The sequence below is a fragment of the Eubalaena glacialis genome, chromosome 14 (genome assembly GCF_028564815.1).
Source record: "Eubalaena glacialis isolate mEubGla1 chromosome 14, mEubGla1.1.hap2.+ XY, whole genome shotgun sequence".
Taxonomy (NCBI): domain Eukaryota; kingdom Metazoa; phylum Chordata; class Mammalia; order Artiodactyla; family Balaenidae; genus Eubalaena; species Eubalaena glacialis.
Window position 1 is genome coordinate 88,189,218 of NC_083729.1, and position 23,215 is coordinate 88,212,432.

The following is a 23,215-nucleotide window of genomic DNA, read 5'->3' on the forward strand; positions in this document are numbered from 1 at the left end:
CAAACAGCTTTTTCCTCCCCAAATAGCACTTAAAAAAGAATCCCTATGACTTCTGTACGGTCTGGAGGGAGAAAGCTCCACGGCAGCTTCATCGATACCATCCTGCAGTGGAGGCCCGGAGGCCGTGAAGGCTGCACGGCCTCCCGCGGACAGAGGCCCAGCCTGTGCAGCGCTCTCCCCAGGCACTGGGTAACGTTGCTCCTCCTGCATCATTAGCCTGACTACACGAGGTCGATTCCCTCCACACGACAGTCCTCGGTACAGACGGCCGAGAACACAGCACCCGAGGCCTGGGTGGTAGCCCGGGACGGGGGCTATGACCTCCACCCCGCAGCGCACAGCTCACCTGGCAGTACCCGATTCTGGGGTTCCGGTGGGCATAGGCCGTCAGGACTCTCCTCAAAGCAGCGATCCCCGTTTCGTTTTGGAAGGCGGGGTGCTCCGGTAAGGAGCGATGCAAGTCCCGTTCTATCTCCTCTGTCACCAGGCAACACTTTCCCATGGACTCCTCCACCAGGTTGCCATAGTAACCGGGATGCGAGGCGAGGTCAGTGACGGCATCTGATGATTTAAAAGTAACGTTTCAAGGGGGACTGATTACCAGGAGAGAGTCCACATGGGGAGGGGCCTGTCCGGTCAGAGGACCTCAGTGGGGTCCTGCTACCTGAGGGACATAAAAAATAGTCTGAGACCACACACAACCAAAAGGAACTTCAGTTCTGCTAAAAAGAAAAAAGAAAAAAAGAAATAACATGGCTTTTCTAAGAATAACCCTATAGAGAGGGGGGAAGAGCTCACACTAGAAATAGCTTTATTACTATGCTTTTAATAAGTTGAATTCCCTGGTAACAGAAGTGTGTGTGTGTGTGTGTGTGTGTGTGTGTGTGTGTGTACTAAAGAGACCTAGAGGATGTCACCCCAGTGGCAACAGCAGGTGTCAACTTTAGGTGGTGGGATTTTGAGCCGTGTCACTTTCTTTGCTGCTCCATATGAATATGGATTGTTTTTATTAAATACAAAAGTACCCTCATCTGACAGAGGAAGGGCTTCACTGGCGTGCTGTTGGTGGGCAGTGAGAGAGACAGGCTGGGAGGCAGCGGGGAGACTCGGCCTGTGCAACAAGGTGAGCGCTGGGGGGAGAAGGACCAGTAAACACCCGCTCAGTAGCACCACCGCCCAGGAGCTGGACAGCAGCGGGTCCGGGTCTGGGCCTCTCGGGCAGCAGAGGAGAGGGGCTGGGCAACTTCGGGGAGAGACGGGGAAGAGGGAGGAGAGAGGTGACGGAGGGGGAGGCTGAGTGAGGCAGGGACAGGGAGCGGGGAGGACGGGTCCCCAGGCCTAGCCTCCGGGAGAGCACAGCAGGGTCCCCGGGGGAGGCGGAGCCCCGGCCACCCCGCCCCTAGCACCCCGAAAGGGGCAGCGGTCACACTGTCCCGGACCGCAGAGCCTTCCCTTCTTGCTGGCAGGGCCCCAGCTGCTCCCCCGAGCAGCACCTGACTGCTGACAGAGAAATGCCTGCTTGGAACGCCTCTGGGGACCTCGGCCCCAGTCTCAGCTCATCCGTCAGCGCGTGTCCTGATGAGAGATGCCCAACAGCAGCAGGGTCCCCGGTGCAGTGGTGCAGGAGGAGGACGCAGGCAGGAGAGAAAACCCTGCGGCTCTGCCTCGTGGGGACGCTGTGGGCCCTCCACAGAGGGGCGACCAAGGGAAATGCGCACTGAGGGATTCACTACAACACACGCAACTGAACAACTTCTGAAGATGTCTTCGTTTCGTCGACTTCAGGACTCACGTCCTAGAAGGACACTGCACGTCAAGGGCGTCCTGAACAGAGTTCTGAGGACAACGAAGAGACTCATAAAGTCATTTCTACAGGAGAGGCGACCACTTGGCCAGACCCTGCACTGACCCAGGACATCACGGCCAACACGGGAAGGTCCTAGGTCCCCGGTCGGGCACGTCACAGGCAGAGGGGACCCGTCTGCACGCACACACTGCCCAGGTCGGGGCCTTTGTCCCGTGTCTGCTCCAGAAATGAAAGTTGGCCTGGAGACCCCAGAAACGCTCACCAGAGAAAAGGAGCCAGAGTTTGCCGCGTAACGACTCGGGGATCCCCATGGCCACCAGCTTCCGGATCTTCTCCGTCCGGAACATGCACACGGTCCTGCCGTACTCCACGAAGTGGTCGTTCCACAGTCTCATCTTGATCTGTTCTCTGGACTGCAAGTGGAAACACGCTGCATGTACAAAGAAGGTCGTCCACACCTTCCACAACCCGTCACAGAGGGACACTCCTGCTGCTGACAGAGGGACCAACAGTGACGGGCAATTCGCTCGGCAGATACTGCTGAGCCTCCACCAGGCACAGAGGATGTAAAGGTCACCAGCCCTTCAGGGGTTCAGGGCCCAGTGGAAGCACGGACACAAATACTGATAAAATGCCCAGAGCAGATGGGAGGGGGGGCAGGGCTGGGTGGGGAAGCCTCTCCGGATGCTGACACCAAGCCAGCTGCCGAAACAGGTCAGCTCAGAGGGCAGAGGGGAGCAAGGGGCTCTCATGATTTGCCTGAGCTTCCTGACAGCCAGAGGAAAAACTGCCAACCCGAAAAACTTACATTGTTCTCATTAGCAGAGATGAAAAAGATACGATGTCTCTAGGTGACTGAAAATCCTTTAAAATTATGGATTTTTAAAATCCTTTAGAATTCCTAGCTGGCAGGAATTTTTAGTGCCTTTTAAACAGATGTTTATATATGCTTTTAATTATCTGTATTCTCTAGTAATGGGAGACGTTTACAGAATACTGACGTTAAATACAGTCAATATTCTTACGTGTTTCATCGAGCATTCATTGAGCATCTCTGTAAAGTACATCAGAAGGCTCAGTTCTGAATGAATAAAGCTAACGATCTATGATCCACGAGCCATTAAGCGGCCAAGGGGCAGCAATCATGTTCACGGCCACCCTGGTACTCATGGTCCCAACACAGCACCCCTCCTGCCAGGGCACCATCTCAGAGCATGATTTCTAGTCTATTTACCATATAGGCATTGCCCTCAGACTCTCCCTACAGAGGAGAAAACTATATAAATGTGACAAAAGTATTTTTAGTTCAGTAAAACTAGAAGACAGCCAGGGTACAAAAAAGAAACACTGTACCAAAGAGCCACACAGACACCACTGGATAAAAGGAGATAGACTTGTTCTGCACCTGGAAACCCCACAAGGGACGGCATGGACGGATGCCACCTGAGGGGCAGGTGGGGAGAGCCATGGCCCTCGGATGTCCCACCACATCCTTCACCCACCGGGACGCGCTCAGGCCACTAGCACCACTGACCACTTCCCCTTTTGCCAATGAGGAAAAGAGGGAGGCAAAGAGGGCGCATCATGTGTCCCCAGGCTGCCTGGTAACCTGTGCCATGCCAGGCCCACCCTCCAGGGCCTGCGGGAAGCCACGCCCCTGACACCTCCGCCTGTGCCCAGGTGGCAAGGGCGGAGCCTCATCACCCACCAGTCTCGAGTCGGGGCTCTGGCTGCCCGACCGCCAGAAACCGGCGACCAGGGCCTCGGGGTGCAGCTGTGGGCTCATCTCTTTCTCCCCTTCCTCGCTATTTTGAGAAGACACCATCTCAATACGCCCAAACCTGTGGTCACCGCACATGCTTGTTGAATGAAACACAGATGAAGTCTGCATGGGGAGAAAAAAGAAAATGAGAGAGAAGTCACTGCCTTCGTTATAAGACAGTCTTTGTTTTACCTTTGGATGCATGAGCTTATTAACAAACACGCCTCTCTGTTTAGGACTTACGGGAAAAACAGACTAACACTAGACCCAACAGATTTGATCCTCAGTAAGGAATATGGTCCACACAGCGCTTTCCCGGCAAGGCTGCTCATGGCACACGGAGCACGGCCCCAGTGGGGTTGGGAAAGCACCATCGCGCCCTCAGCTTCCAGAACTGAGGATGGCCATCTCAAGAAAACTGCTCTCGGGTACTGAGAGACTTTCCCTCCTTTCCTCCTGTCACTGGATGAAAAGAGGTCCAGAAAGAAGGGGGATGGGTGTGAAAGAATTAGGGACTAGGTCCCAGCAGATCCAGGTCTATTTTTGCAGCTGTCCCATCTTAAAGACGATGCAACATCTCTTTCGGCAACTTACATCTGCTCCCAAATAACATCATCCCCTCCAACCTCGGGGGGATGGGGAGGGGGCACTGACCTCTCTAACTAGTAAAGAGGGTGTCACCTCACCTGTGGGTTGATTCCCCATCAAACACTCCAACCTCTGAGGGGGCGGCCTGTCAATCCCTCTGACACGTGGGTATACCCCCTCTTATCCCTGTAACCTGCAGGGGGGCATCCTGTGGGCATGTCCCCATCCACCCTCCAACCCTGCCACACCCACTCAGGACACCGGTGCATCAGAGATGATACCACACTGTCTGCTACACGGACCCAATCATTGCTAACATTTTTCTGGTACCCAAGTGGATCATCGTTACGTGCACACCCCTTTGGAGACCCCTGCCCTCGAGGTGCTGAAAAAAGGGATTTGCAATTTACGGGATCCCACGGTTTCCAAGGATCATACCAGGTCCTCATCCCGCGTGGTGTCATAGAGCACGGGGTGGTCGGCGTGCACCTGCTTCAGCCTCACCAGCAGACTCTCCACCAGGCTGTCGCGATCCGCGAGCTCAATGAACTGGAAGGCCATCTTGCTCCTGATGCTGACAATGATGGGGTTCGGCAGCAGACTCGTGTCCTCCATTTTCTCAATGCTCACGACCTGGTACAAACAATCACGCACACAGAGGCACAGCAAGAGAGAAGACGGGCAGGCGTTTAGTTGCATATTCGGAAAATATCCCGAGAGAGAAGGCAAAACCCAGTAACTGCAATAAGGAACTGGTACGAAGTTAGAAAGTACGGAATGCGGCATATGCACCACGGCGCAAAGTGGGAGCAACTCAAGTGCCCCTGGCGGGATGAACGCGTGAATGGATAACCAAAACGTGGGCTCTGCATACAGTGGAATATTATTCAGCCTTAAAAGGGATGGATATTCCAGCAGGTGCTACAGTCCGGGTTCACCTTGAGGACGTTATGCTAAGTAACATAAGCCAGTCACAAAAGGGCAAATACTGTAGGATTTCACTGATACGAGGGACCTAAAGGAGTCAGATTCATAGAGACAGAAAGCAGAGCGGTGGGTCCCCGGGGCTGGGGGAGGGGAACAGGAAGCTACTGTTTAATGGGGACAGTGTTTCGTTTGGAAAGATGAGAAAATTCTGGTGATGGTTGCACAACAGTGTGAATGTACCTAATACCAGTGAACTGTAACAGTTTAAAATGGTTAAAATGGTAAATGTTATGTATACGTTACCACAGTTAAAAAAAAAAAAAAAAAACAAACTACATAAGGCAACCCAGGATTTCTTGCTCCACTCGTAAGTAGGAATATTTGTAAAATGAAGACACCTGCTGCAGAAAAATGGAGGTCAATCACATGAATGAAAAAATTGAGTTTTTCTGAATAGTGCTTAGTTCATATGTTAATAGCAAGAATCTGGAAGTCCTGACGTGTGACAGAGCTGTGGGTCCTGTCACAGGCCGACATGCCCTGAAACCACAGCACTGAGGCTCGCCAGATGTGGAATCAGACTCCATTTCCAAGAAGAGAATTGTGGAATTTTACAGTTGAAAGGAAGCATTTTTCTAAATTTTTACCTAAAGTTCCAGGAGGGTATAAAAACCAAGCAATTTGACATTTATTTTCAAAAGATGATGCTTTTTGTAAGTCCCCTTTTTTTCTTTTCCCTTTTGTGGGTGGAAGGGAAGGATTCATCCCTAAGGGCTGCTGGAAAAGCTTTCATTGCTAAGCAGGTACTTTATAATAACAGCTTTATCAATAATGCGGAGGCCAGGGTGCCCTGTTCTCACCATTCAGGTCTATGCAAATTTCAGGTTGCCAGGCAACAACAGAACAAGCAAAGGCCCCTGGTCAATTCAGGCCATGCATCTCTCCAGACCCGCCCATCCTCGGTGGCAGAGCCTTGCAGTGTGAGCCTCCATCCCCTCCGACGCCCCGTCTCACAGCAAGCACGGCTCCGGCTCCCCGACGGGAGGAAGGCAGGCCCACCTCTCGGAGCGGCAGGATGACTTTGCAGCAGCCAGCTTCCTTGCTGGCAAAGCAGACGTAACTGTCGGAGGTGAACATCCGCCCGGCGGTGTGACAGCGGCTGAACGGGGTCCAGAGGGAACAGTCCAGGACGGCGTGCAGCTTCTCCCGCCTCGGCAGCCTGAAGAAGGCCCGGAAGAACTCGTTCTGTGCCCTGGCTTCCAGGTCCCTGGCGAAGGAGGGAGGGGAGAGAGAGAGGCAGGAACAGTGACCGAACACACTAGATTATGGAGGAAAACGCTCTTAACCCCCCGGCACAACCCGACATAGAAGGGGATGCAGAGGGTCCTCCCCAGGGCACCCCCCATACCCTGAATCTTGGCTCTCAAACCCAATCAAGCAACAAGGCAGCCAAATCACAACATTTAAAAATACCAATGAATTTATGTCATAACCCAGAATTTTAGGAGAGGAAAAATTCCAAAGTACAGAAGTAAAAACTTGTCTTTCTCACATGAAATAAGCGTTCTAGATTTAACTGATAGAATTAGACTTTGCTCAGAGTCAAAATACGACCTCGTAGCTTCCTTATTAACTGTGCACCCCTGGATGAGACTTGGTGTCTCATCCTGACATCTGTAAAATGGAAATAACACCTAAACTTTCTGCTTCAGGGGGATCCCTGTGAATATAAAATGATGTCCACAGTATTGTAAAAGAGAAAAAGCAGGTTAGAAATAGCATCTACGGTATGATCCCATTTACATAAATTCTAGAAAATTTGCAGAAAGTGACACGTAGAAAGACTTTCCCTAAAATGTTAACAGTGGTTATCTCCGCATAGTGGGATTTCTGCTTTCCACCCTGATTCTGCTTAAATTTTCCACCTGACTACATATTAGCTTTAAAAAAAAAATTAAGGTATTTTCTTCTAGGAAAAGAACAAATCTTCAAACGTTGCGTAAATGCAAGATATTAAACTCCACACCCGGGACTCTGCACGCACGGCAGCCCAAGCGATTTTTTAGACACAATCTGGTCGTGGAGCCCCTGAGATGGGACCTCATCTCCTTCCCACACAGATGCCTGTTCTGCCCTAGCTCTCATTTCCAACCCAGACCTCATTTCAGACCCTCACACAAGTGTCTTCCCAGGAGACATCATACAGAGATGTGGCAGTCCACGGAATTTACTGTCCAAGCCTCACAAAGAGAAGATACGCACATGTCCAGAAAGCCATCTGGGCACAGAGAGAAATGATACAAATTCCACAGATCAAGGTGGGTCCAGTCACTGTGTTCCGAAGCTGCAGCTCCTTAAATACCTGCTACAACGTGGATGGCTGTTTCCAAAGGGGCCTGAGAGGTGATGGATGAGTTAAAGAACTTGACTGTGATAATTATTTCACAGTGTATGCAAGTATCAAATCTTCGTGTTTCTAACTTAAATATATGCACTTTTATTTGCAACTTAGAGCTCAATAAAGCAGGAAGAAAAAGAAAAAACTTCAGAACTTCTGACTCAATCTATAAATAGCTTAAAAAAAAAAAAAAACCCCTATCTTTTAGCTTAAAAAAAACTTCTGTATGAAAAACTGGAAGATAATCTTTGTGAACTGGTTTACACAAATACTTCCCAGTAGAACCTGAAACACAAACAAAAAAATTAAAAATTGAATTGCATCAAAAATTAAATTTCTGCTTTTGAAAAGTGATGTTAAGATAATGAAAAGACAAGCCACAGGCCATAAAAACTATTGTCAAAAGACATATCTGGAAAAAGGACTTGTATCTAGAATATATCAAGATCTTTTACGATGCAATAGAAAGTGGGCAAACAATTCAGTTTTTTTTTTTTAAATGGACAAAAGATGTGAACAGATATGACACCCAAAAAAAAGAGATACAACAAATAAGCAAATAAAAATGTGTTCAATACCATTAAGAAAAAAGGGGAGGAGGGGGTGGCCTGAGCATCTTCCAGAGAGGAGCTGGGAGAACACGGGAAAGCGCCGTGGATGCCCTAGAAGTTTGTGCTCTGGGAGAATGGAAGGCAAGGCCCCTCCAGGTGAGCCCCGACCCCTGAGAGCAGACCTACGTCCAGCACGCTTGACTGGAAAACTTACATCCCTGTCCTCACAGTATGCGGCTCCGGTGGAAGTGAGGCCGGTGCCCCGACCCGTACACGTCTGACACATGTGGCTGCAGCCACTGCCAAATCTAGCTGCTGGCTTTTCCTTCTGGAAGCACATCCCCGCCTCCTGGGGAGATGGCTGGAGCCGAGGTGAGAACAGGGCAAGTAACACGGATCACAGCAGCTTGTGTGGAGCTACAGGGAGGGTCGGGGGACTTACATGTATACTTACATTGTGCCCAACCCTTCAGACTAAGACTAAGGTGTTCAGTTATCTGAGGCGGATTAAAAACAATCTTTTCTGTTCAGTGCACCTGCTGCGCCAGCCGTCAGCTCGGTTCAGCCCCCTTCTCTGCGGCCTCAGCGCAGCTACGCGCGGTGCCTGTTCTCCTTTCGGGGCTGTTCTCCCTTCCCTGTAGAGGTCTGTCTCTCCCACACTCAGTAGCCAGAGCCCAGTGACCTCGAGTTACCAAAAGGAAAGCAGCAGGGGGGGGACTTTCCTAAATTATCTTCCTTCCTCCCTACTAGAAAGCTCTCTTCCAATCCCGCCTTGAAATATGAGTTATATGTGATATTTAATGTTCTAACGTAGCTGAGATGACGACACGACATCTTGAGAGATGGGGGACCCACAAGCCCCTCGGGAAGCCCAGCACAAGCCCCAACCCCGCACCCCTGCCAGCCTTGAGGGCCCTTTCCCAGCGGGTGGTCGTTTTGACGCTAAATATATCACCACCTCTTTCTGAACAGCATCAGAAACAAAGCCCACTGGTCACAACTGGCCTTTCGGACCTTCCAACGCTCAGTAAATATCTCCACTCTTCCTCCATACAGACCGCCAGACGCGGGTCATGACCTAACCCTCAGAAAGTGGCAGCCAATCCCAGGCTTGTGGCCCCGGCGGAAGCGCCCTGCGAGGATGGAGTGAGCCGAGCCAGCAGCCCCAGAGACACTCCCCGCCCATGGTGCTCACCGCTGGGGGCGGTGGGCACAGGCCACAGAACAGCAGGGGAAGGGGCCACGAGTCATCCTATCTGGATACATGCCGTTTTAGGAACCGGGAACCACGTGGGTTGACCAGAATACAGAGCAGTGGACACCAAGTTTGCTGTCGAAGACGAAACTAACATGTGCAATCGGACATGACAACTATGCAGAAAATTCTAGGCTATATGCACACATTTTAAAAATTCAGGGCACTTCCCTGGTGGCGCAGCGGTTAAGACTCCACACTCCCAATGCAGGGGGCCGGGTTCGATCCCTGGTCCGGGAACTAGATCCCACATGCGTGCTGCAACTAAGAGTTCGCATGCCACAACTAAGGAGCCCATGTGCCGCAACTAAGAAGCCGGTCTGCCTCAACTAAGGTCCGATGCAACCAAATAAATAAATAAATAGATTTTTCTTTTTAATTTCAGGTTCCAGTCCTAAGACCTCAGACCTGAGAAATTAAGCAGTAGGTAGTTCTTTTGCTTCTCTGCATAACTTAGAGTGAGATTTCTCTTTCCTGGATTAGGTAAAGATGGATCAGAAACAGGTGTGGCTCTCTCTCCCCCCCCTCATAACCTTTTCTGGTGGAAGAACTGTGTCAGGCCTCACACCAACTCTCACTCCCTCACATCATTTATCCCACAAAAACAAACCTATGTGAGTCTGCAGACCTACAGCTGCTTCAAGGCCCCGTGCTTCCCCAAACTCAGGCTAAGAGACGGGCTGGGGAGGCGTGCAAGGACTTCCCATCCCTGGAGCCACCTCCTGCCTTTCTGGAACACTCAGGGCTCTGCAGCCAGGCTGCCTCATGAAGAAACACAGAGACTGCAGAGGTTCTCAGTTAGATGCCTGCCTGTGCATTGCAAACTCTGGGAACTACCAAGGACCAGCAATGTAGAAACAAGGCAGAGAGGCCAGACACGTGCTTCTCCTTCCCACCCAAGTCTGCACAGAAAACACTGCCTTTCTCAAATGTGTGTTTATTCAAAACCTCTTTCCCCTGTGATGCCCCACGAGCACCAATGAAATGACGGCGGCCGTTGCCACGCGGCATCTTGCACAGAGCACACAGCAGCCCAGGACCTCGGGGGACGGGAGGCCAGCCCGGCCCTCAGACAACGGGCAGCCATGTGAAGGACTCAGCTGGCTCCACAGTCCCCCCATTTTCCCTTTAAAATCCACCCCTGGGGCCCTGACAGACCAGGACTCAACAGGCCTGGACATCTATGAGGCTCTTCCAGCTGAGAAGAGTCTCCTGCCGCCGTCCTCTACTCTCCGTCCTGCCCCAGAGAGAGCCAGAGCCCCCCAAGCCCAGAGCAGCAAGGGCCCTGCAGGGAGCGGGGCGCAGACTTCCCCCGGAACGCGGGCTGGGCCCTCTGGGGCTGCAGAAGCCCCTGGAGAGGACCCTGAGCCAGAATCAGGACGCAAAGTCGACTACATCACACCTGCAAGCCTGGGCCTTCCTAGAGGAAGCACAAGGAGAAGAGCAGGACAAGGGGTGAATCTGGGTGGGAAAGGCCCCAGAGGGTCTGAAAAGCCAGTCCACAGAGTGAAGGGTCAACCAGGCGACGGGGAGGAGGGGTGTCCACTGAGGACATCAGCCCCCAAGGCCACCACGGTTCACTTTTAGATACTGACAGCGTGGGAAATGGAGTCCATTTACTGCACTGCCTTGAGTCTCCCTGTAGCATTCTCAGCCAGTCGAAATGAATTTCAATGAAGATTACTGCGTTAACTGAGTCTCCCTGTAGCATTCTCAGCCAGTCGAAATGAATTTCAATGAAGATTACTGCGTTAACTGAGTCTTCCTGTAGCATTCTCAGCCAGTCGAAATGAATTTCAATGAAGATGTTATTTAATTTAGACTCAGGGAAGCCCATCACCTCTCCCTTCTCACCCCCCTAAGATAGTGGGCTACACTTTTCTCACCCCATGCTTCACACCTTCAGAATCGATACTTCCTGGTCGAAGTATCAGGGCCAATCAATCTGTTCCCTCATTCCCTCCAATCTCCCTCCAGGAAACCTCCTCCCCGGCCTCAGTCCCCCTGCCCCCCTGGATCCTGTAGCTGCACCTGGAGGGTCCCTGGTCCAGGGTGTCCTCTGGGGAGTCCCACCGGCGCTAACGTGTCTGCCAGACCGCGGTGAGCATGCCCTGGCCCGTCATCCCTGCTCTCCCGGGAGGTCTGAGCTCACTCTGCTCTGTGCCCCTAAGTCCCAGGGGAGCGACCAAGCTGCAGGCATAGCTAATCCATAGTCAGACCCCAAGGCACCTTTTAAAAGCCGTTATCTGGGACTTCCCTGGTGGCAGAGTGGTTAAGAATCTGCCTGCCATTCGAGGGAGGGGCAAGATGGCGGAAGAGTAAGACGCGGAGATCACCTTCCTCCCCACAGATACATGAGAAATACATCTACACGTGGAACTGCTCCTACAGAACACCCACTGAACGCTGGCAGAAGACGTCAGACCTCCCAAAAGGCAAGAAAATCCCCACGTACTTGGGTAGGGCAAAAGAAAAAAGAAATAACAGAGACAAAAGAATAGGGACGGGACCTGCACCAGTGGGAGGGAGCGGTGAAGGAGGAAAGGTTTCCACACACTAGGAAGCCCCTTCGTGGGCAGAGACTGCGGGTAGCAGAGGGGGGAAGCTTCGGAGCCACGGAGGAGAGCGCAGCCACATTGGTGCGGAGGGCAAAGCGGAGATTCCCGCACAGAGGAGCGGTGCCGACCAGCGCTCACCGGCCCGAGGGGCTTGTCTGCTCGGCCGCCGGGGCGGGCGGGGCCTGGGAGCTGGGGCTCGGGCTTCGGTGCTAGCCGGGAGGGAGTCCGGGAAAAAGACTGCGGCTGCCAAAGAGGCAAGAGAATTTTTCTTGCCTCTTTGTTTCGCGGCGCGCAAGGAGAGGGGATTCAGAGCGCCGCCTAAACGAGCTCCAGAGACGGGCGCGAGCCGCGGCTATCAGCGCGGATCCCACAGCAACAGGGACGCAGAGGGAAAAATGGAGAGATTCCCGCACAGAGGCTCGGCGCCGAGCAGCACTCACCAACCCGAGAGGCTTGTCTGCTCACCCGCCGGGGCGGGCGGGGGCTGGGAGCTGAGGCGCGGGCTTCGGTCGGATCCCAGGGAGAGGACTGGGGTTGGCTGCGTGAACACAGCCTGAAGGGCCTAGCGCACCACAACTAGCCGGGAGGGTGCACGAGAAAAAGTCTGCAGCTGCCGAAGAGGCAGGAGACTTTTTCTTGCCTCTTTGTTTCGCGGCGTGCAAGGAGAGGGGATTCAGAGCGCCACTTAAATGAACTCCAGAGACGGGCGCGAGCCGCGGCTATCAGCGCGGACCCCAGAGACGGGCATGAGACGCTAAGGCTGCTGCCGCCGCCACCAAACAGCCTGTGGGCGAGCACAGGTCATTCTCCACACCGCCCCTCCCGGGACCCTGTGCAGCCCGCCACGGCCAGGCTCCCGTAATCCGGGGACAACTTCCCCGGGAGAGCGCACGGCGCGCCTCAGGCTGCTGCAACGTCACGCCGGCTTCTGCCGCCGCAGGCTCGCCCCGCCTCCTCCGTACCGCTCCCTCCCCCCGGCCTGACTGAGCCAGAGCCCCCGAATCAGCTGCTCCTTTAACCCCGTTCTGTCTGGGCGGGGAACAGACGCCCTCAGGGGACCTACATGCAGAGGCGGGTCCAAATCCAAAGCTGAACCCCGGGAGCTGTACGAACAAAGAAGAGAAAGGGAAATCTCTCCCAGCAGCCTCAGAAGCAGCGGATTAAAGCTCCACAAACAACTTGATGTGCCTGCATCTGTTGAATACCTGAATAGACAACGAATCATCCCAAATTTAGGAGATGGACTTTGGGAGCAGGATATATTAACTTTTCCCCTTTTCCTTTTTTTTGTGAGTGTAGATGTGTATGCTTCTGGGTGAGATTTTGTCTGTATAGCTTTGCTCTCACCGTTAGTCCTAGGGTTAGGTCCGTCCGTTGTTTTTTTTTTTTTTGGCTTAAAAAAATTTTTTTTCCCTAATAAATGTTTTCTTAATAATTTTTTCCTTATTTTCTATTTTTAAAAAAATTTTTAATAAGTTTTTTCACATTTTTTATTTTAAAAAATTAAAAAAATTTTTTTCTTAATAGATTTACTCTTAATAATTTTTTTTCTTATTTTTTATTATAATTGCTTTATTTTATTTTATCTTATCCTCTTTTTTTCTTTCTTTCCATTTTTTCTCCCTTTTATTCTGAGCCGTGTGGATGAAAGGCTCTTGGTGCTCCAGCCAGGCATCAGGGCTGTGCCTCTGAGGTGGGAGAGCCAACTTCAGGACACTGGTCCACAAGAGACCTCCCAGCTCCACGTAATACTAAACGGCGAAAATCTCTCACAGATCTCCATCTCAACATCAAGACCCAGCTTCACTCAACGACCAGCAAGCTACAGTGCTGGACACCCTATGCCAAACAACTAGCAAGAGAGGAACACAGCCCCATCCATTAACAGAGAGGCTGCCTAAAATCATAATAAGGCCACAGACACCCCAAAACACACCACCAGACGTGGACGAACCCACCAGAAAGACAACATCCAGCCTCATCCACCAGAACACAGGCACTAGTTCCCTCCACCAGGAAACCTACACAACCCACTGAACCAACCTTAGCCACTGGGGACAGATACCAAAAACAACAGGAACTACGAACCTGCAGCCTGTGAAAAGGAGACCCCAAACACAGTAAGATAAGCAAAATGAGAAGACAGAAAAACACACAGCAGATGAAGGAGCAGGGTCAAAACACACCAGACCTAACAAATGAAGAGGAAATAGGTAGTCTACCTGAAAAAGAATTCAGAATAATGATAGTAAGGATGATCCAAAGTCTTGGAAATAGAATAGACAAAATGCAAGAAACATTTAACAAGGACGTAGAAGAACTAAAGAGGAACCAAGAAACGATGACAAGCACAATAAATGAAATTAAAAATACTCTAGATGGGATCAATAGCAGAATAACTGAGGCAGAAGAACGGATAAGTGACCTGGAAGATAAAATGGTGGAAATAACTACTGCAGACCAGAATAAAGAAAAAAGAATGAAAAGAACTGAGGACAGTCTCAGAGACCTCTGGGACAACATTAAACGCACCAACATTCGAATTATAGGGGTCCCAGAAGAAGAAGAGAAAAAGAAAGGGACTGAGAAAATATTTGAAGAGATTATAGTTGAAAACTTCCCTAATATGGGAAAGGAAATAGTTAATCAAGTCCTGGAAGCACAGAGAGTCCCATACAGGATAAATCCAAGGAGAAACACACCAAGACACATATTAATCAAACTATCAAAAATTAAATATAAAGAAAACATATTAAAAGCAGCAAGGGAAAAACAACAGATAACACACAAGGGCATCCCCATAAGGTTAACAGCTGATCTTTCAGCAGAAACGCTGCAAGCCAGAACGGAGTGGCAGGATATACTTAAAGTGATGAAGGAGAAAAACCTACAACCAAGATTACTCTACCCAGCAAGGATCTCATTCAGATTTGATGGAGAAATTAAAACCTTTACAGACAAGCAAAAGCTGAGAGAGTTCAGCACCACCAAACCAGCTTTACAACAAATGTTAAAGGAACTTCTCTAGGCAAGAAACACGAGAAGGAAAACACCTACAATAACAAACCCAAAACATTTAAGAAAATGGGACTAGGAACATACATATCGATAATTACCTTAAATGTAAATGGATTAAATGCTCCCACCAAAAGACACAGACTGGCTGAATGGATACAAAAACAAGACCCATATATATGCTGTCTACAAGAGACCCACTTCAGACCTAGAGACACATACAGACTGAAAGTGAGGGGATGGAAAAAGATATTCCATGCAAATGGAAATCAAAAGAAAGCTGGAGTAGCAATTCTCATATCAGACAAAATAGACTTTAAAATAAAGACAATTACAAGAGACAAAGACGGACACTATATAATGATCAAGGGATCGATCCAAGAGGAAGGTATAACAATTGTAAATATTTATGCACCCAACATAGGAGCACCTCAATACATAAGGCAAATACTAACAGCCATAAAAGGGGAAATCGACAGTAACACAATCATAGTAGGGGACTTTAACACCCCACTTTCACCAATGGACAGATCATCCAAAATGAAAATAAATAAGGAAACACAAGCTTTAAATGATACATTAAACAAGATGGACTTAATTGATATTTATAGGACATTCCACCCAAAAACAACAGAATACACATTTTTCTCAAGTGCTCATGGAACATTCTCCAGGATAGATCATATCTTGGGTCACAAATCAAGCCTTGGTAAATTTAAAAAAATTGAAATCGTATCAAGTATCTTTTCCGACCACAACGCTATGAGACTAGATATCAATTACAGGAAAAGATCTGTAAAAAATACAAACACATGGAGGCTACACAATACACTACTTAATAACGAAGTGATCACTGAAGAAATCAAAGGGGAAATCAAAAAATACCTAGAAACAAATGACAATGGAGACACGACGATCCAAAACCTATGGGATGCAGCAAAAGCAGTTCTAAGAGGGAAGTTTATAGCAATACAAGCCTACATCAAGAAACAGGAAACATCTCGAATAAACAACCTAACCTTGCACCTAAAGCAATTAGAGAAAGAAGAACAAAAAAACCCCAAAGCTAGCAGAAGGAAAGAAATCATAAAGATCAGATCAGAAATAAATGAAAAAGAAATGAAGGAAACAATAGCAAAAATCAATGAAACTAAAAGCTGGTTCTTTGAGAAGATAAACAAAATTGATAAACCATTAGCCAGACTCATCAAGAGAAAAAAGGAGAAGACTCAAATTAATAGAATTAGAAATGAAAAAGGAGAAGTAACCACTGACACTGCAGAAATACAAACGATCATAAGAGATTACTACAAGCAACTCTATGCTAATAAAATGGACAACCTGGAAGAAATGGACAGATTCTTAGAAATGCATAACCTGCCGAGACTGAACCAGGAAGAAATAGAAAACATGAACAGACCAATCACAAGCACTGAAATTGAAACTGTGATTAAAAATCTTCCAACAAACAAAAGCCCAGGACCAGATGGCTTCACAGGCGAATTCTATCAAACATTTAGAGAAGAGCTAACACCTATCCTTCTCAAACTCTTCCAAAATATTGCAGAGGGAGGAACACTCCCCAACTCATTCTACAAGGCCACCATCACCCTGATACCAAAACCAGGCAAAGATGTCACAAAGAAAGAAAACTACAGGCCAATATCACTGATGAACATAGATGCAAAAATCCTCAACAAAATACTAGCAAACAGAATCCAACAGCACATTAAAAGGATCATACACCATGATCAAGTGGGGTTTATTCCAGGAATGCAAGGATTCTTCAATATACGCAAATCAATCAACGTGATACATCATATTAACAAATTGAAGGAGAAAAACCATATGATCATCTCAATAGATGCAGAGAAAGCCTTCGACAAAATTCAACACCCATTTATGATAAAAGTCCTGCAGAAAGTAGGCATAGAGGGAACTTTCCTCAACATAATAAAGGCCGTATATGACAAACCCACAGCCAACATTGTCCTCAATGGTGAAAAACTGAAACCATTTCCACTAAGATCAGGAACAAGACAAGGTTGCCCACTCTCACCACTATTATTCAACATAGTTTTGGACGTGTTAGCCACAGCAATCAGAGACGAAAAAGAAATAAAAGGAATCCAAATCGGAAAAGAAGAAGTAAAGCTGTCACTGTTTGCAGATGACATGATACTATACATAGAGAATCCAAAAGATGCTACCAGAAAACTACTAGAGCTAATCAATGAATTTGGTAAAGTAGCAGGATACAAAATTAATGCACAGAAATCTCTTGCATTCCTGTATACTAATGATGAAAAATCTGAAAGTGAAATTAAGAAAACACTCCCGTTTACCATTGCAACAAAAAGAATAAAATACCTAGGAATAAACCTACCTAAGGAGACAAAAGACCTGTATGCAGAAAATTATAGGACACTGATGAAAGAAATTAAAGATGATACAAATAGATGGAGAGATATACCATGTTCTTGGATTGGAAGAATAAACATTGTGAAAATGACTCTGCTACCCAAAGCAATCTACAGATTCAATGCAATCCCTATCAAACTACCACTGGCATTTTTCACAGAACTAGAACAAAAAATTTCACAATTTGTATGGAAACACAAAAGACCCCGAATAGCCAAAGCAATCTTGAGAACGAAAAATGGAGCTGGAGGAATCAGGCTCCCTGACTTCAGACTATATTACAAAGCTACAGTAATCAAGACAGTTTGGTACTGGCACAAAAACAGAAATATAGATCAATGGAACAGGATAGAAAGCCCAGAGATAAGCCCACGCACATATGGTCACCTTATCTTTGATAAAGGAGGCAAGCATATACAGTGGAGAAAAGACAGCCTCTTCAATAAGTGGTGCTGGGAAAATTGGACAGGTACATGTAAAAGTATGAAATTAGAACACTCCCTAACACCATACACAAAAATAAACTCAAAATGGATTAAAGACCTAAGTGTAAGGCCAGACACTATCAAACTCTTAGAGGAAAACATAGGCAGAACACTGTATGACATAAGTCACAGCAAGATCCTTTTTGACCCAGGTCCTAGAGAAATGGAAATAAAAACACAAATAAACAAATGGGACCTAATGAAACTTAAAAGCTTTTGCACAGCAAAGGAAACCATAAACAAGACCAAAAGACAACCCTCAGAATGGGAGAAAATATTTGCAAATGAAGCAACGGACAAAGGATTAATCTCCAAGATTTACAAGCAGCTCATGCAGCTCAATAACAAAAAAACAAACAACCCAATCCAAAAATGGGCAGAAGACCTAAATAGACATTTCTCCAAAGAAGAGATACAGATTGCCAACAGACACATGAAAGAATGCTCAACATCTTTAATCATTAGAGAAATGCAAATCAAAACTACAATGAGGTATCATCTCACACCGGTCAGAATGGCCATCATCAAAAAATCTAGAAACAATAAATGCTGGAGAGGGTGTGGAGAAAAGGGAACACTCTTGCACTGTTGGTGGGAATGTAAATTGATACAGCCACTATGGAGAACAGTATGGAGGTTCCTTAAAAAACTAAAAATAGAACTACCATATGACCCAGCAATCCCACTACTGGGCATATGCCCTGAGAAAACCATAATTCAGAAAGAGTCATGTACCAAAATATTCATTGCAGCTCTGTTTACAATAGCCAGGACATGGAAGCAACCTAGGTGTCCATCATCGGATGAATGGATAAAGAAGATGTGGCACATATATACAATGGAATATTACTCAGCCATAAAAAGAAATGAAATGGAGGTGTTTGTAATGAGGTGGATGGAGTTAGAGTCTGTCATACAGAGTGAAGTAAGTCAGAAAGAGAAAAACAAATACAGTATGCTAACACATATATATGGAATCTAAGGGAAAAAAAAAAAAGAGGTCATGAAGAACCTAGTGGCAAGATGGGAATAAAGACACAGACCTACTAGAGAATGGACTTGAGGATATGGGGAGGGGGAGGGGTGAGATGTGACAGGGTGAGAGAGTGTCATGGACATATATACACTACCAAATGTAAAATAGATAACTAGTGGGAAGCAGCCGCATAGCACAGGGAGATCAGCTCGGTGCTTTGTGACCACCTAGAGGGGTGGGATAGGGAGGGTGGGAGGGAGGGAGATGCAAGAGGGAAGAGATATGGCAACATATGTATATGTGTAACTGATTCACTTTGTTGTAAAGCAGAAGCTAGCACACCATTGTAAAGCAATTATACTTCAATAAAGATGTTTAAAAAAAAAAAAAAAAAAAAAAAAGAATCTGCCTGCCAATGCAGGGGACACAGGTTCGATCCCTGGTCAGGGAAGATCCCACATGCCGCGGAGCAACTGAGCGCATGTGCCACAACTACTGAGCCTGCGCTCTAGAGCCCGCGAGCCACAACTACTGAGCCCGCGTGCCACAACTACTGAAGCCCGTGTGCCTAGAGCCCCTGCTCTGCAACAAGAAAAGCCACCACAATGAGAAATCCAGGCACCACAACGAAGAGTAGCCCCAGCTCACCGCAACTAGAGAAAGCCTGCGCACAGCAACGAAGACCCAACGCGTCCAAAAATAAATAAATAAATTTATTTATTTATTTTTTTTAAAAAAAGCGGTTATCTGGGAAGGGAAGTAAAAATACATCAACAAAAGGGGGCCGGAGGAGCATTCCAGACCCTGTGATTGTACCCTTAGCGTGAAGAGACTATTTTCCTCAACGTTCAACCTGGGCTGTCTTGGCAGGATGTCAAGTTGACTGAGTCATTACCTGTTTATGTCCACAGGCCAATGTCTCCAGGACAGAAAGCTTCAAGCGAGAACCCGCCAGGAACTAGCGGGAATGACACGCCTTTCACTTGTGGAGGAAGTCACTCAAAGTGCCGTGACCAGTAAAACATGCCATGCACCAGGACTCTGCCATCCGTCTCGGGGCCCCAGGCACCCATGGGCCAGGCAGCTCCACCACTGGCCATCACTGGGGTCCTTTGTGCCCTTTCTCTCCTCCCCTTTCTACAAGTTTCCAGGGCTTGGAGGTGGGGGCGGGGTGAACAGCCTTGTAGAATTCACCTGTTTCTGGAAGATTCCCAACACTGCTGAGCTTTCTTCCAAAATGGATGATTTTTCCCAAAGGGTCTTAAGTGCTACAGACCTTCCACTTTCCTCTCCTTTCCTCATTTCTATCCCAAATTAAAAGTGCCACATCTGGAAGTACAGCCGTGCTAGAACATCAGGAAATTTGTGAAGAATCACCTGAGATCCCAAAGCCCAGGGGACTGACCAGAACACAACAGCTATGAGCTGGCCTCCCCTTCCAAAAACCACTTGGTTACAATTCCCTCACCTACACATCTACGTGCAAACATGGCGAAAGAAGTCAAAGCTCTAACTGGTAGTTTCCATGAGCCCTTTTAACAACCTATACAATGGAGATGGGTTTCTTCATCTTTAACAGCTCTTTGTAAGCTGGACTAAAAGCACTGAGGTACCAAACTATATAGAGATAGTTGAAGAAATATGGGCAAGAGTGGCTCCCTGTACTGGGTTGTCTTCTTGAGGCAGGAAACAGCTGGGCCCCAGGCTGAGCAACTGGCGTTGTCCCCTGTGGACGGATCCTCCAAAACAGTAGGATCAAGAGAGGAGCTGAGCCCTGCCCAGATAAGAGTTAAAGAGACCACATATGCCTCATTCTCAGAGTCAAGGAGACCCTCCCGACTACACATGTGCAGAAAGCCTCCTTGGAAGTCAAAAAGGGAGTGATGTCAACCTACCCATAGGCCTCTTTGCTAGAATCCACCTTGGCTAAGAGATGTGCACGCACAGATGGGAGGACCCTGAGATAAACAAAATATGGACTCAGAATCAAGCAAAAGCAAGATGATTGGCCAAAGGAAACCTGGAAGAAACGCCCTATAAAAGTGATTCAAACTACCATGGGGGCAAGACTCTCTCTCTCTGAGCCCACCCGTGTGTCTAGCCACATGTACCCTTTTTCCTCCTAATAAACACTTTACTTGTTGCACTACTTTCCATCTCGTTGTGGGAATTCATTTCTGCAAAGCTGAAGGACCAGGGCCTTGTCACTGGCCACTGGTCTAGTGGCTAGGATTCAGCGCTCTCACTGCCGTGGCCTGACTTCAATCTCTGGCTGGGAACCGAAAGCCTGCTTCAAGCCACTGCAGGCCAAGGGCACCCGAGATCATTCTCGGCCCTAAGATGAAGCCAGAGACAGTGATGGAAAGCCTGGGGCCAGAGGTACAGGGAGGAGCTGGGGACTGGGAGTCGTAAGACCAAAGGCAGCGCTGGCCCTGGGGTCCCCTCTCATAGGAGTGGTGAGTAGCAGCCCCACCCGACAAAGGAACTCTCAGGTTACCAGAGATAACGCAAAACCAAGTGAAATTCAGTGGAGTTTTGCCCCAAACTCCACTTATATACGCGATCGATTTAAAATATACACACACAGCAGGAAGGGTCTTTGAATTCTTTCTGAACGCATGAAAACTCTTAGACACTGCCATTCAGAGACCATTAATTAGAAAGACACACATTCCCCTAAATGTTCAGAGAAGGCAGTAGACATGTTTAAGGAATAACAGGAATGGTAAAATAGACGAATGATTAAAAAAAAAAAAAAAAGCTTTAATGAGGGCTTCCCTGGTGGCGCAGTGGTTGAGAATCTGCCTGCCAATGCAGGGGACACGGGTTCAAGCCCTGGTCCGGGAAGATCCCATATGCCGCGGAGCAACTGGGCCCGTGAGCCACAATTACTAAGCCTGCGTGTCTGGAGCCTGTGCTCCGCAACAAGAAAGGCCGCGATAGTGAGAGGCCCACGCACCGCGATGAAGAGTGGCCCCCACTTGCCGCAACTAGAGAAAGCCCTCGCACAGAAACGAAGACCCAACACAGCCATAAATAAATAAATAAAATTAAAAAAAAAAAAAAAAAGAAACTACAGGACAAAGAGTAACAGATACATTAAAAAAAAAAAAAAAGTTTTAATGACTAGTGGTTCCTAAAAACTTAAACTAGAAATACCATATGATCCAGCAATACTACTTCTGGGCATGTGACCAAAAGAGCTGAAAGCAGAGTCTCAAAGAGATATTTGCACACCCCCGTTCACAGCGCCATTATTCACAACAGCCAAAGGTAGAAGGAACACAGTGTCCACTGATGGATACACAGGTAAGCAAAATGCAGTATAAACATACATTGGAATATTATTCAGTCTTAAAAAGGAGGGAGATTCTGATAATCTACAGCATGGATGAACCTTGAGGACATCAGGTTAAGCAAAGTAAGCCAGTCACAAAAAAGACAAATACTGTAGGATTTCACTAGAGGAGGCAGATTCAAAGGGTGGGTGCCAGGGGCTGGGGAAGCAGTGGGGAGTTAGTGTTAATGCAGACAGAGTTTCAGTTTTGAAAGATAAGAGCTCTAAAGATGGATGGTGGTGATGGTTACACAACAACACGAATGTACTTAATACCACCAAACCATAGTCTTAAAAATGATTGCTAATCATCGGGAAAATGCAAATCAAAACCACAATGAGATATCACCTTGCACATGTCAGAATGGCCATCACCAAAAAGAATACAAATAATAAATGTTGGCGAGGATGTGGAGAAAAGGGAACCCTCATACCTACCCTCCTACACCGTTAGTGGGAATGTAAATTGGTGCAGCCAATATGGAAAATAGTATGGAGATTCCTCAAAAAACTAAAAACTGAATGACCATATGACCTAACAATTCCACTCCTAGGTATATATCTGAAAAAAAAAAAACAGAAACACTAATTCGAAAAGATACGTGCACACCAATGTTCATGGCAGTGTTATTTACAATTTCCAAGATACAGAAACAACCTAAGTGTCCATCAACAGATGAGTGGATAAAGATGTGGTATATGTATACAAGGGAATACTGCTCAGCCATTTAAAAGAGTGAAATTTCGGCTCGCCCTCCACACGGCGCAGGCCACGTGCCAGGGGCGCGTGTGTCACAACAGGGGAACCTGCAGCACCGTCCTCCTCCCGGGGGGTGCCTTCTCCTTCCAGTGTGACTGTGCACTCCATTTCACCACCCGGTTCTGTGAACTAGCCGTGTGGCTGACACGGTCTTTGTGCTCCAGCCAGGTGTCAGGCCTGTGCCTCTGAGGTGGGAGAGTCGAGTTCAGGACATTGGACCACCAGAGACTTCCCGGCCCCACGTAATATTGGCGAAAGCTCTCTCAGAGATCTCCGTCTCAAAACTAAGACCCAGCTCCACACAACGACCAGCAAGCTCCAGTGCTGGACACCCTATGCTAAACAACTAGCAAGACAGGAATACAACCCCACCCA

The 23,215-nt window shown here is 47.9% G+C and overlaps 1 protein-coding gene across 1 annotated transcript in view; it reads right to left on the reverse strand.

The window, feature by feature from the left end:
- TBC1D8 (TBC1 domain family member 8) overlaps positions 1–23,215 on the reverse strand; it is a 139,200-nt gene that overhangs the window by 26,846 nt on the left and 89,139 nt on the right. The window contains exons 6-10 of the mRNA XM_061211369.1: positions 6,144–6,351; positions 4,596–4,790; positions 3,516–3,692; positions 2,070–2,220; positions 347–561 (exon numbers count right to left, since the gene is read on the reverse strand). Coding sequence (XP_061067352.1) covers positions 347–561; positions 2,070–2,220; positions 3,516–3,692; positions 4,596–4,790; positions 6,144–6,351 — 946 coding nt within the window. The remainder of the gene's footprint in view (positions 1–346; positions 562–2,069; positions 2,221–3,515; positions 3,693–4,595; positions 4,791–6,143; positions 6,352–23,215) is intronic.